We start from the raw sequence: 15680 nt of genomic DNA on the forward strand, positions 1-15680 counted from the left end.
CTTCCTCCAGTCATGGAGTGCACCCCAGAGCATCCAGCTCGTGAGGCCACGCAACGATTGGAGGAAGACGGTTTTGTCATCGATATGCCAAGTACAGAGGAGCTGTGGGCGGAGGATCGCCGGTCTTGGTTTCCTAAAGAAAAAGGTAAGTATTAAAAAAAACAAAAAAACGCTGTAATGTAAAGTTTAATGATTGAAAGTCCCCCTGTTTTTCAAAGTATTTTTAAAAAACGGGCACTTATTCATTCAACGTTACATTCACTTTAAATAAGTACTTCAGATAATTTATTCTTTTAATCTCACATTCCTGTTCTAAAAAGGTAATTGTGTAATTATCAGAATAGCAGAGCTGTGCCCCTTTCTACCAGTAAAGTAGGAGTGGTTGTCCTTATCAGCCAATGAGGATAGACTGGAAGCTTGGAGTTAGCTGAATTTGCATGCCCATTTTCATTGGCTTACAAAATGTGTTCAGCTTGCTCACAGGAGCGCATTGCTGCTTCTTTAATAAAAGATACCAAGGGAATGAAGCAAAATTGAGAAGAGAAGTAAATTGGAAAGTTATTTGAAAATGTATAATCTATCTGAATCATGAAAGAAATATTTTTGGGTTTCATGTCCCTTTAATTTAAATTTTAAGAGTTTTGCTTAACATTTTTTTTCAGGATTTTTTTTTCTACATGTGTAAATGTCGCTCTTTCATATGCATAATATATTTCTGTTGTGTTCTTTTAACCCCTAGACGCCTTTAGGATGTTCCACACCATCCTAAAAGCACTAGGCTTTAACACCGTTAGGACGGCATGGAAAATCCTAACTTTTTCCGTACCCTGCTTCCTCCTGCTCCAACTAAACTAATAATCGGATTGAGGGAAGTGCCTAGTAGGCAGTATCACATGATATGATCCCAGTGTTGAAGTCACGTGATCACGTGACTTCCTCTTTCCTGCAAATGTTTTCTGATCGTAAACACTTGCCCCCGTCATGAAGGGGTTAAACAATCACTAACTGCACATCAAACTTTTGTTTCTTTAGATAGGTTATTCGAATATAGATACTTAAATGAGCATGAAACCCATTTTTTGTTTTACATTCTGAAAGAGCTTACAATTTATAAAAAAAAAGCTGCTATATAGCGCTCCAGACACATGCCTACCTACCTGCTTTTAAACAAAGGATACTATGAGAACCAATTAAATTTGATAACAGAAGCAAATTGGAAAGGTTTTATTTTTTTATTGTACACTTTATCTGAATTATAACAAAAATATCTGATTTCATGTATCTTTAAACAATAATAACAAAATGCACATTTCATTTAGCATTTAAAGGGACAGTTTACCCCAAAATGTTCTCCCCTTCAATTTGTTCCCAATGATCCATTTTACCTGCTGGAGAGCAGTAGCTCATTTACTCTTATTTCAGCATGTGAAATTGCTGATTTAGCCTGTGGTATCCCCAGCTATGCTGAAAGTCCAGGCTATTGACACAGTCAGCCCGGTGGGGTGTAGAAGAAATAACTAATAAAATTATAATGTTCTATTGCTCTCTGTAAGTATTGAGGTTTGGTTTTCAGACAATTACGTGATAAGGAAGCTGTGTGTGTACACAAAGGGATAACATAATGAGATCTTATTTTACCTGCAAGCTCAACCTATTGTAATAGGCTGTGATTTCAAAGCACAAAGACAGCAATTTCATATACACAAATAAACCTAACATGCAATTTCTCATACATTTTACACTCTGCAGCTGGTATAATAAGTCATTAGAAATACAGCTGTATGCAGCTTTTTTCAAGGATCTTGAAAAAAGCTGCATACATCTGAAACGCGTTGATGTTTTTAAACCAAGTTTTCTACAGTCTACTATTCATGTGCAATAATCAGAGCGCTCTGTACATTCCAGCTGAATACTTGTCACTTCTGCAAGGCTGCTAAAAGCTGGAGGATGTATATTCCGATAATCCGCTGATACTATTGGTCAGTTTGATCCCCATGTGACCTGAATGTCAGGAGGAACACCACAGGTGTCCAACGAGGAGATTGCTGGCTTGTGGCGTGTTAAGATCAAGACAAACAAGCGGAGAAAGTATAACTTTCGGATTTCGGTAAGTCCTTTTCATAAAGAAGTCTATTCAGCACTCTGCACTTTTGTGTTTTCATCACACGGCATACGGAACAATCCCCTGCTTATCTTCCGTTAAGTGGATACATATAGACACATATGAGATTTGTGCACTCGCTACATTTGTGATTATTTCACTCCCTGCTAAACGGATACTTTTGAGTAACCATTTTGGAATCCACTGTTATCTTACCACTGACAGTACTCAGTAACAAATCTTTAAGTCTAAGGATTTTTAATGTCTTTGAGCCTAAGATTTTGATGCCTTTGAGCTTAAGATTTTTATGAGCTCGTTTTACTTCAATACATCCCTCTGATAGATATATGTGGAATTATTTTTTATAGAATATCTTTTATTGCTTCGTAGATATTTGACATTCTGATATATAGAATTGTATCTTACACCAGTGATAATATATGCTATAGTAATATATTCCACAGTAATATGTTCTCTAGTAATATATTGTTTTAAAGATTTTATATCGCTTTAAAGGGACAGTCTAGTATAAATTAAACTTTCATTATTCAGATAGGACTTTTAATTTTAATCAAATTTCCAATTTACTTTTATCATAAATTTGCTTTTTTCTCTTGGTATTCTTAGTTTAAACTAAACCTAGGTAGGCTCATATGCTAATTTCTAAGCCCTTGAGGGCTGCCTCTTATCACAGGCTTTTTAAATCTCTTTTCAACACAAAGAGACAGAAAGTACATGTGGGCCATATAGATAACACTGTGTTCAGGCACAGGGGGCTATTTAAGATTTAGCACAACACAATGCTAAATGTAAGACAATAGATAATAAACAGTCACAGTCATGTGATCAGGGTGCTGGAAGAAGGTTCCTAGATACAAGGTAATCACAGAGGTAAAAACTATATTAATATAACTGTGTTGGTTGTGCAAAACTGGGGAATGGGTAATAAAGGGATTATCTATGTTTTAAACAATAGCAATTCTATGGTAGACTGTCCCTTTAAGGCTTTGACAATATTATTAGTCCAATAAACATTGCTACATATACTTTTATCGTTGGTGCCCCAAGGAGTCCTTCGTATACAACTTTATACATTTTTATTATTTCTAGTATATCCAGCAGCTTCTTTTTATGAGCTTCTCCTTATATCTTTACATCACTAGTTGGATTCAACAGACTGTCAATGCTATTCAGCAGAGTGCCCAGATGTGATGTCATCAGTGGGCAGAGTTTGACAGTCATTTCAAACAGGGCAGAAACAATATTCATTTTAAAATAACTTTTTTACTGTCCCTGCTGCATGATATAGAAAGGGGTGCAGGAGGCTATTTGCAGCTTAATCTAAGATAAGACTTTAAAATGACTACGGTGTAGATGGTCCCTTTAAGGGAATTTTAACAATTTTGCAGTATACTGTCCCTTTAATTAATTTATCATATTCTTTGTTACACAACAACAAAGATGCACAGTCTTCTAATTAAATATTTCACAAGTTTTAATTTGAAGAGAGTCCAGATCATTTTTACATGGTGGAGCAATGTCATGTTAGTGTTCCTTTAAGGCAGACATCATTGGCCTTCCAGAGGTTTTGGAACTACATATCCCATGATGCACAGCCAGCTGATATGATGGCTGAGCATCATGGGAAATGTAGTTCCAAAACTTCTGGAGAGCAAAGTTTGAGGACGTCACATCACAATAATATGAAAAAATAAAAAGAATAAAGTCATTGTACATACGTAATCATCCTTTTTAGCTCCATATGATTCTATGTATTGTACATGCTTCTCCAGAAGAAGTGTTTTTGGTGCATCAGATTTAATGACGACATCCTTTTGTGGAGTTCCCTTAAATAAAAAAATATATATAAGTTTTCCATATGTTGCTTTTCCCTTTTAATACTACATTTTGATGACACAGTATGAGAAGCAAGTATCACAATAAAAGAGGTGTAGAAAAATAGAAAAATCCACAGCAACAGCACCTCAATGAATTTTCAATGCTTATTAGAACATCTTTATCCCATACAGGTACAAAGCAGGTAGGCAGCAACGTTTCGGGATATTATCCCTTAATCATGCTAATGAGCCTCATCTGTTGAGGTGCATTTATAGGCCTACATATTAACCCCATGTATAATGTTACAAAGTGAATTCTATCACTTAACACCACCACCTAGTGGTTACAAATATTATTACAATTTAAACACAAAGTTAAAACAACAATATACAATATACCTATTCATATGTTGTTAAAATACATATAAATTTTAACCAATACTTGATTTTTACAAAGCAATACTTTTTCTAAGGACCATTGTAATGTTTTTTAATACATAAGTATATATTACAGAAACACTTTGAAGTCCAGCTCTTTAGGAATTAAAGCATCCAATTTATGTATCCATATGACTCCTTTTGTTTTAATATGGTTTCCCTATTGCCCCCTCTTCTTAAACTATCCACTCCATCAATTATTTGCCACCTTAACTGACTTATATTGTGGCCAGCACTCAAAAAGTGACATGATACAGGGGCTTCCTGATCCCCACATCTGATATTGGATCTATGTTGACTCATCCTATCTCGTACCATTCTGGTGGTCTCACCGATATAGATTTTGGAACACGGGCATTTAATGGAGGTATACGTGTGTGTGTATTCTACAATAAAAGAGGTGAATAAACTATTTTAGTTCAACAAAAACTTTATGATTTTAGTTAGTGAAATAATATTCATAAACAGCATTCCAATGTTAATGTCTTTATTAACTGGTTACATATTTCAATATTTAAAGAGCCTGTGAGGAAGTGATATGCACAAACATGCTTTTCCTATTAGTTTTCACATCTATTTAAAAAGCATTAAAGGGACACTGAACCCAATTTTTTTCTATCGTGATTCAGATGGAGCATGCAATTTTAAGCAAATTTCTAATTTACTCCTATTATCAAATGCTTTTCATTCTATTGGTATCTTTATTTGAAATGCAAGAATGTAAGTTTAGATGCCGGCCCATTTTTGGTGAACACATTGTGTTGTTCTTGCTGATTGGTGGGTAAATTTACCCACCAATAAACAAGTGCTTTCCATGGTGCTGAACCAAAAAATAGCTTAGATGCCTTCTTTTTCAAATAAAGAAAGAAAGAGAATGAAGAAAAAAATTATAAATAGGAGTAAATTAGAAAGTTGTTTAAAATTGCATGCTCTATCTGAATCACGAAAGAAAAAAAATTGGGTTCAGTGTCCCTTTAATGGGATATAACACTTTAGCAGTATGCTGGAGTTGCACAATTTCGGTTCATACTGTGAATAAGCTGCTCTCAAGCAATTTTTTAAAATGATGATTTAAAAGGATAGAAAATGAAATGTGCATGGGTGCATTTCAATTTGAAATAGAAGCATTTTTGCAATAGACTTCCATTAGCAATAATTATTTTAGTGAACATTATTACTGCTTTTCTTTTGCATACCCACATATCCTGTGAGGGCCTGTGCACTAGTATTCAAACTATACTGTAGGCAAATGAAAACAATGGCACTATTATAGGCAATCCCCACTAATATCTATTTCTATATAGAAATTACCAAGTGTAAAGTATGCTATAGTGTTCTGTTGATCAAATATATACTAGATTGTGTCCCCAAGGCAGAACATACAGTGATCTGAGATGTCATCGCAGAAAATGCAGCATATCTGCAGAAAGAACAGGACACATGCAGGAACTGTTATGTGCTTTAACTTTGCAGCACTGCTCCACATTAGGCTGTTCTTTTCAAACAGAGCTGTGCTCTGGCTGCGCTGTGTAAGTTTTCCTTAACACAGTGCATTCAGAGCAAAGTGCTGTTTGAAGAACAGTCAAATAATGCAGTAGTGCTGCAAAGCAGCATTGTATTGATTGTTAACTGGCTCTCAGGGGTTATTGTCAAACTCGTCCCCCTAGCTTTTGCCAGTCTGCAAAGCTGTTTTTTTCTGAATGTAAGACGTTCGTATGAGCAATGCACCGTTTTTAATACTGCACTTCTATGTTAGACAAAGAGAAAAGGAAACAAATTTATTTAAGAGACATTTTACAATTTCTTTTTTTGTCTGCAGCTAATTTGCAATGCAATTTTTAAAGTCTAAAACTTTACAAATGGCTTTATTCTCCAGTTAATCAACACATTGCAATTGTACTGGTGCTTTAGTGTAACTGCCTAATTTAAAATTGAATTTTATTTAAAAATGACCTGCAGAAACATTTTCACTAAAAAAATCTCATCGCAGAAAGTGAAAGAAAGTTCTGCCTATGGGGATTGTGTGAGGTGGTGCTTTGCATTAAAGTTAATTATGACAAAAATAGTGGACATGTAGAAGATATCTACGGAAAGAATGCACTTACAGCACGCTGGGCCCAGACTCAAGAGGCAAGGACATTTTTGGTTATAGGTTAAAATATAACTTTTATTGTGATAAATTAAAAAAAGAATAAACAAAAAGGATTTAAAAAACGAGAGACTTTATTTGGGTAAAAGGTAAATGTGGTACTGAATAATGGAATTAATGCCTTAAATGTGAGGGTATCCAGGTGACCACGATTCCAAATAATAAATAAAGGAGCCTAATTCCTTCTAGCAAATGAGTGGAGTACTGATTGGGATGTATAACAGCTGGATGGTAACAATAATACATGTGGACCACGCCTAACTGTATGAACACTGTGTTAGTGAACCACTAGAGTATGTGGCTGATACACTTAAAAATATTCTTTGGCAGATACGCCTTAAATAATGTAATGAACTGTATAGAGCAAGTATACGGCAAGTAATGCACTTCAAAACTCCTGTATTGGAGATGGTGGCCTAGTTAATGTGACCAGGATAACCTCAATAGTCAACTGTGTAAGAATGGTTTTATGCGAGCTGCTACATACTAGAGGAGTCACTATCATATAATAGATGCAACAGTTGTGCCGTTATGTGAGCTAGGTACACATAAGGTTACTGTAATCAAGACAGAATGCACTTTCAGATTCTAGTGGTAAATCTGTCACAAATGTTGCGAAGTGTAAGGTGCTTGTACATGTGATTATATACTTTTGTCCGCTAACTCCCAAACTAGTATGTGGCTGGGGCACTATTACGTAGGATTCCACAAAGGCTAACTGGATAATGATCTGTATGCTGCCACTTGATAATAAAATAACTATCATGTATTGCCTCTGTGTAGTACTAGTGCACCAAAGATAAAAGTAAGGTGGATAATTATCATGTGGTTACAACAGTAACACCAGATAAGCAGAGTCTATGTGATAGAGGTAAATCACTTGCATGGAATTATACTGAGGTGGAGTACCTGTCGGTTAATAAATGCAACTCTGTTGCCAACACACTACAGTATGGATGATAACATTGCTACATTATTCCCTATTACTCGCCTTTAATAACTGGCGTGGATCAAATCAACCAGAGTCACCAAAACCAAAGGTTTCCCACTGTGTTTTTAATGTGTCTTTTCCTCTTTTAATTAAACAATTTTGACTGTTGCTATTAAGGCTATTGTACAGTAGATGGTGAGTGCTTAGATGTACACACTTTCCCGGTAGGCATTTGCCTTCACCCCTGTCCATATTTACTTAGCGTACAGCACCCTTTCCCTCTTTGTTGTATTCACACTATTCTAATGAGACCAATATAGGGACATCTCGCTGTAGTGCCATTCTCGTTTCCCATACATCCTTTCCCTTTCCCCCCTGAACTAGAGTCACCAAAGTACCCTGTGTATTGTTACAACTTATGTGCTTCTGTTATAATAAATAATAAGAAAGTCTAGGAGTTTGTATTTATCACTAAAACGGGATCCCACAGAGTGATTCACTGCGTGAGATCGTGTGGTGATAAGGTAACTGTTGATTGCTATTTGCAACTACGTTGCCGACATAACTATCATATGTTTTTGTTTAATAGTTTTATCTTAGTTTGGTGCTAATGTACCAAGGTTATGATAGTTCAGATAGTTATTATCAAATTACAGCAGCATAGCCAAGTTAGCAGAATCTCTGTAACAGAAGAGAGTAACTTGCTTAAAATTATATTATAGTAACATAACTGCCGTTTAATATTTGCAACTTTGTTGCCAACATTACTCCAATTAGAATATATATAATATGATCTAATTTGTTGTTCCAGGTTATTCGCCCTTAAAGGGACACTAAACCCAAACATTTTCTTTCATCATTCAGGTAGAGAATACAATTTTAAATAACATTCCAATTTACTTCTATTCAATTTGCTTTATTTTTTAGCTATCCTTTGTTAAAGAAATAGCAATGCACATGGGTGAGCCAATCACATGAGGCATCTATGTGCAACTACCAATCAGCAGCTACTGAGCCTATCTAGATATGCTTTTCAGCACAGAATTTCAAGAGAATGAAGCAAATTAGATAATAGAAGTAAATTAGAAAGATGTTTAAAATTGCATACTCTTTCTAAATCATGAAAGAAAAAATGTGGGTTTCATTTCCCTTTAATAACTGGCGTGGATAAAATCAACTAGTGTCCCACAATATCCTGCTTGTTATTACAAATGAAATGCTTCAGAAATAATAAATAATAACACAATCTAAGCTGTATCAGTTTTCACTTAAGCGTTAACATTATACGTGAGTAAAAATGGGCTTTAGATAAGCCTGAATGACACCTATGATAGGCGTCCCACTCTACAGCGCTTGTGGCGATATGACTCAGATATTGATTGCTAGGATTAGGCTCAAAAGGTGAGTCTCAACAAGTAAGTTTAAAAAGTGTCTCGTAACACTGCTCTCACTTATTTCTACTCACGTATAATGAAGCGCTCAACCTAGGAACAAACAATAGAATAATAACTTGTTCTATGGCTAGTTACCACCCAAGAAGCAGCCTCTTTTTGGCTGTTTTTTTTTTATTGAAGGCGTATCTGCCAAAAAATATTTTTAAGTGTATCGGCCGCATACTCTAGTGCAGTGGTCTCAAAGTATCGGCCCGGGGCCAAATGCAGCCCTCAAGATAGTTTAATCTGGCCCTCCCTTGTTTAATAGGTAAACCATTCATTTGGGCTGTCATTTTTTTAGGGTTCTAAGAGGTGCAACTACTTGATGCTCTATATAGGCACTCATAAGATAAATATAAATGCAAGCATCCAGTGTAGACTCCCACCACGCACTGTGTTGGTTAAATGTCACTTTTTTTTTTTTTATAATTTTTATTGGTAGTAAATAGAAGAATGTACAAATACTATGGAGACGCAGCTCCTATCTGACAAGATGAAGTTTACAAATATAACAAGTGGGGGTCTGCGCCCTACAAATTGAAACATATTTTCAACACTTACATAGCACTGTGAACAGAGTCGACTTATCAAGCCTTGATTCATGGCTGACAAGTCTGAGATCAAAGAAAAAAGGGGGGGGGGGGACTTAATATCTGATCATGTAATAGATTTTCTAAGCATAAGAAAGGAGGGTGGTGGAAAGGAGGTGTGGTAGAAGTGGAGGGGGGGAAGTATAAAGAAAGGTATCAGGAGGGGAGCCTGGACCAACTAATTGAGGTAGTGTATGTGTTAGGAGGGCTACTGCCGTAGAGGGGATATAGGCTTGGAACTATGTGTCTTGGGCAGTTGCATTGGGCCTCCAGTCTGTATTTTGGAGCTCCTTCCAGTCAGCCCAAATTAACTCAAACAGGTCAGACTTATTTAGTTTGTAAAAGATGTCCTTTTCCATTGTGTAAATGTATGCCATATTATTACAGATCGTTGCCCAACTTGGTGCCCGTTCCTTCTTCCAGGAGCATGCAACAGAGTACTGTATAGTCATGAACAGGTAAATGCAGATATACGCGTGATTTTTAGGTAAAGAGTGTAGATTTAAGTGGAGGAGGGCTGAGTCAGCTAGACTAGGAAGCCCGATGCCAATGCTCTGTAGCACCGAGAAGCACCTAGTCCACAGGGGCCGGATCACGGGGCACTCCCACCATATATGTAGTGCATTACCCCTATGGCCACAATTCCTCCAGCAATTGGGGGACGCCGCCGGGAATATTTTAGCTAACCTAGTGGGTACGTAGTACCTATGAGTGAGAAGTTTAAAATAAGTTTTGTATAATGTTGTGCAATGTATAGCTTTCTGGGTCAGGGAGAGAGCTCGCTCCCACTCCTCCAAGGAAGCGTGCCTACCTGTCAGCGTCTCCCAACGGGAGAGATGGGGAGGGGTCTCAAGGTCTTGGGACCCCCCTAGCAGCTTGTAATGAACTGAAAGTGGCCTACACAGCCTATCTCCCCTTGCCCAGATGGACTCCCAGAGGGTCAGAGGTCTGTCTAGGGTAGGCTTGAAGCCCCAACTGCTTAAAAAGCTCTTAATCCTCTGGTATTCAAAAGGTAGATACGATGGGATCTAGTCCTCGGCACTGATCTGGGATAATTGTTTAAATGAGTTTCGAGGGGACGTGGACCAGAGGTCCGCTATATTATTGATTCCCAGTTGGACCCACTTATTAGGGTGAGAGTCTTGGAGGCCCGATAAGAGGCCTACTATGGAGGCGACTGGGGAGGGATGCGGAGCCAAGAGGGGGTGGTGCCGTATTCTGTCCCAAAAGCTGAGGCATTCGCAAACCACAGGGTTCGTTAGGGCAAGCTCCCTACGACAGTGTGGAGGGGACCAAATGAAGTCGCGTAAGGCGATTTGAAAGGGCAGCAAAGCCTGTTCAATGGATTTCCACTTGGCCTCCGATGACAAATGTCACTTTTTACGTTGCTATACAGTTCCAAGATGATCACTTCACTTGGCACTCACAAGATAAATATAGACAACTGTGTATGTCTATTGTGTGCTACAACTCCCACAACGCACTACTACTTGGCTAAATGTCACTTCCATTTCATAGTATATCCAGTTCCGGAGCACTTACTCAGTTCAAGTGGCCCCCAGGGGAGAAGAATACTTGGCCAGTCTGCTCTAGTGCAGTGATTTGCAACCTTTTTTTTGCCGTGGCACACTTTTTTACATTAAAAAATCCTGTGGCACACCACAATCCCTAAATTTTACATGGACTGTGCAAAGAGCTGTGCTGTTTTTTTACTTTTTTTTATGGAAGCATGCATCAGACATAAGGGTAAATGCAACATACAGCCGCACGCAGTCAGGCAGATCTCTGCCTGACAGCCGCACGCAGTCAGGCAGAGGTAGCGTACAGCCGCACGCAGTCAGGCAGAGGTAGCGTACAGCCGCACGCAGACATCCAGAGGTAGCGTACAGCCGCACGCAGACATCCAGAGGTAGCGTACAGCCGCACGCAGTCATCCAGAGGTAGCGTACAGCCGCACGCAGACATCCAGAGGTAGCGTACAGCCGCACGCAGACATCCAGAGGTAGCGTACAGCCGCACGCAGACATCCAGAGGTAGCGTACAGCCGCACGCAGACATCCAGAGGTAGCGTACAGCCGTACGCAGACATCCAGAGGTAGCGTACAGCCGTACGCAGACATCCAGAGGTAGCGTACAGCCGTACGCAGACAGGAGGTAGTGTACGGACACAAGCAGTCAGACAGAGGTAGCGTACAGCCGTACGCAGACAGGAGGTAGTGTACAGACACAAGCAGTCAGACAGAGGTAGTGTACAGCCACATGCAGGCAGACAGAGGTAGTGTACAGCCACATGCAGGCAGACAGAGGTAGTGTACAGCCACATGCAGGCAGACAGAGGTAGTGTACAGCCGCATGCAGTCAGACAGAGGTAGTGTACAAGACGCATGCAGACAGAGGTAGTGTACAAGACGCATGCAGACAGAGGTAGTGTACAAGACGCATGCAGACAGAGGTAGTGTACAAGACGCATGCAGACAGAGGTAGTGTACAGACACATGCAGTCAGACAGAGGTAGTGTACAAGACGCATGCAGACAGAGGTAGTGTACAGACACAAGCAGTCAGACAGAGGTAGTGTACAGCCGCATGCAGGCAGGCAGAGGTAGTGTGCAGACAGAGGTAGTGTGCAGACACGTGCAGACAGAGGTAGTGTGCAGACACGTGCAGACAGAGGTAGTGTGCAGACACGTGCAGACAGAGGTAGTGTGCAGACACGTGCAGACAGAGGTAGTGTGCAGACACGTGCAGACAGAGGTAGTGTGCAGACACGTGCAGACAGAGGTAGTGTGCAGACACGTGCAGACAGAGGTAGTGTGCAGACAGAGGTAGTGTGCAGACACGTGCAGACAGAGGTAGTGTACAGACAGAGGTAGCGTGCAGACAGAGGTAGCGTACAGACACGTGCAGAGGTAGCGTACAGACAAGTGCAGACAGAGGTAGCGTACAGACACGTGCAGACAGAGGTAGCGTACAGACACGTGCAGACAGAGGCAGCGTACAGACACGTGCAGACAGAGGCAGCGTACAGACACGTGCAGACAGAGGCAGCGTACAGACACGTGCAGACAGAGGCAGCGTACAGACACGTGCAGACAGAGGCAGCGTACAGACACGTGCAGACAGAGGCAGCGTACAGACACGTGCAGACAGAGGCAGCATACAGACACATGCAGACAGAGGCAGCATACAGACACATGCAGACAGAGGCAGCGTACAGACACATGCAGACAGAGGTAGCGTACAGACACATGCGGGCAGAGGTAGCGTACAGACACGTGCAGCAGACAGAGGTAGCGTACAGACACATGCAGACAGAGGTAGTGTACAGACACATGCAGACAGAAGTAGTGTACAGACACATGCAGACAGACAGAGTTAGTGTACGGAGTACGGACACATGCAGACAGACATGACTATTTTACTTTACTGTAAGGAATGATATAGGTTTATAAAAAAAAGAGACACAATAATGGGAGTAAATGCTCTGAGTCTGTTCTCATCACAGACAGCAGCTTCAGTGCAATTATGTAAGTAAACTGTCACAAGCATTTCTATATGTAGAATGTTTACAAGAATCAAATAATGATGTTTGTAACAATGTATCCATGTCTGGATTATCCTTGACTACGTTATATGACCATTAACAAATTACATAGCAATTGCACCAATCCTATTTGTGTTAATCCGCAGTACTAAAGCTACACCACACGAGCACTTATGTATGCAATTGCACACTATCTGACAGCCATAGACACAAGTTTGGGTAGACAGTGCACTTACCATGTCCGTACAGTATTATGGAACCTCGAGTTCTTACTTCCTGTCTTTAAGGACCCCGCTTTTCCGTACAGTGATTGGTGGAAATGTTTAGTTGTCCTGTTAAGTGCCTGAGCATCTCACATGGAGTCAGGGCTTTTGATTGCTTTTTGTATTGATTGAATTACTCCATGTGTTGAGGTTATAGATGCTCATGCTAAGGTTAAAATGTCGGTTTACGTGTGACCATTTTCAAATGACTCCCCTCAGTTTAACACGCTACTCCCCATTAGCTCAAGACGTGGGTTTACTCAGTTTATGTAATTCTGCTCTCCACACCCTTATCAAAAACATTTCAGCCAGTTCTCTGTATCATATGCAGAATAATTGAGGTATAATGAAACGGTGTATTGTGTAATGTGTACGTTTCAGTGTATAACAACTTATACAAATGTATATGAATGATCAATTTCTATTTTTCAATAAATTATGTCTAGAATATTATTAGGCACTTGACCTGTAAATAAATATATTTTAATGGTTTCATCTAGTTGTAAAGAATAATTTTTAGAACCTTGAGAGGAAGCACGGGCATCTAATATACACACTTTACCTAATTAAAGGGATAGTCTAGTCAAACTTAAACTTTCATGATTCAGATAGAGCATGCAATTTTAAGCAACTTTCTAATTTACTCATATTATCAACGTTTCCTCGTTCTCTTGCTATCTTTATTTGAAAAAGCAGGAATCTAAGCTAAGGAACTTGCCCATTTTTGGTTCAGAACCTGGATAGCACTTTCTGATTGGTGTCTAAATGTAGCTACCAATCAGTAAGCGCTACCCAGGTACTGAACCAAAAAACGGGCCAGCTCCTAAGCTTACATTCAAACAAAGATACCAAGAGAACGAAAACAATTTGATAATAGAAGTAAATTAGAAAGTTGCTTAAAATTGCAGGCTCTATCTGAATCAGTTTAATTTTGACTAGACTATCCCTTTAAGGAGTTTGTTACAAATACCAGCTATGGGCTTGATTACCAGTGGAGCAGTTGTTTCCACTCACGTTCAAGCATTAAAACCGCAATAAGTAATTTTTTGCTCTCTGAGATTCTTTGTCGCATTACGAATTGACAGTAAAAAGTTTGCTCTCTCATGTTCGTAACGTCACAGTAAAAAATAGACTTATGTATGCTTAATAGATATGTATGCATATGTATTTAAGTGTTTATATGTCTGTAAATATGTATATACACATATAAATACATATGGGCACACACACACACACACACACACATATATATATATATATATATATATATATATATATATATATATATATATATATATATATATATATATATACATACATACATATACATATTTAGACATGTATATGTATGTATCTCTTTGCAGTCTTTTTTTTATATAACACCTGAGACCTCATATCTTTGAGCCTTTATATCTTTTTAATGCAATATATTTTTTTTAATCAGATATTGTTATTATTAGTGTAACTGTACTTATAAATGTTGGTGTGTTTTGTGACTTCAGCAAAGTATATCAAGGGAATTAAAGGGACATGAAACACAACATTTTTCTTTTATGATTCAGATAGAGAATACAATTTTTAACAACTTTCCAATTTACTTCTATTATTTAAGTGGATTTCTTCTCTTGTTATCCTTTGCAGATATGTTTATCTAGGAAAGCTCAGGAGCAGCAAAGAGCCTAGGTTCTGGCTGCTGATTGGTGGCTGCATGTATATACCGATTGTCATTGGCTCACCTATGTGTTCAGTCAGCAACCGTAGTGCATTGCTGCTCATTCAACAAAGCATACTAAGAGAACAAAGAAAAAATGATAATAGGAGTAAATTAGAAAGTTGCTTAAAATGGCATGCTCTGTCTAACTCATGATAGAAAAAATTGGGTTTTAAGCACGTGTTAATAGTAATAAATTTGAAAATCATTTAAAATTGCCTGTAATGTTCTGTCTGAATCCTGAAAGAACAAAAATGGGTTTTCATATCCCTTTAGTAGGTCCCATAGGATGTAACCTGTAGTGTACTGCAGACACTTAACAATAAATGCTCTCAAGAATTAGAAAATTATATTTTCCAAGTTCTCAGTATACTGTAATTAAAGGGACACTCAGGTTAAATTAAATTTTCATGATTCAGATACAGCATGTAATTTTAAACAACTTTCCAATTTACTTCCATTAAAAGAAATGTGCACAGTCTTTTATATTTACAATTTTTGAGTCACCAGATCCTACTGAGCATGTGCAAGAATTCACAGGCTATACGTATATGCATTTGTGATTGGCTGATTGCTATCACATGGTACAAGGAGAGTGGAAATATACATAACTTTGAAATTTGTTAAAAAAAATCTACTACTCATTTGAAGTTCAGACTAAGTGCTATTGCATTGTCTTGTTA

At 38.5% G+C, this 15680-nt stretch overlaps 1 protein-coding gene across 1 annotated transcript in view; it reads right to left on the reverse strand.

Annotated features, from left to right (window-relative positions):
• Nucleotides 1-13294, reverse strand: part of RABGGTB (Rab geranylgeranyltransferase subunit beta) — a 47063-nt gene extending 33769 nt beyond the window's left edge. The window contains exons 1-2 of the mRNA XM_053693341.1: nucleotides 13260-13294; nucleotides 3841-3948 (exon numbers count right to left, since the gene is read on the reverse strand). Coding sequence (XP_053549316.1) covers nucleotides 3841-3948; nucleotides 13260-13262 — 111 coding nt within the window. The 5' untranslated portion in view covers nucleotides 13263-13294. The remainder of the gene's footprint in view (nucleotides 1-3840; nucleotides 3949-13259) is intronic.
• Nucleotides 13295-15680: the final 2386 nt, after the last annotated feature.

The sequence above is a fragment of the Bombina bombina genome, chromosome 10 (genome assembly GCF_027579735.1).
Source record: "Bombina bombina isolate aBomBom1 chromosome 10, aBomBom1.pri, whole genome shotgun sequence".
Taxonomy (NCBI): Eukaryota; Metazoa; Chordata; class Amphibia; order Anura; family Bombinatoridae; genus Bombina; species Bombina bombina.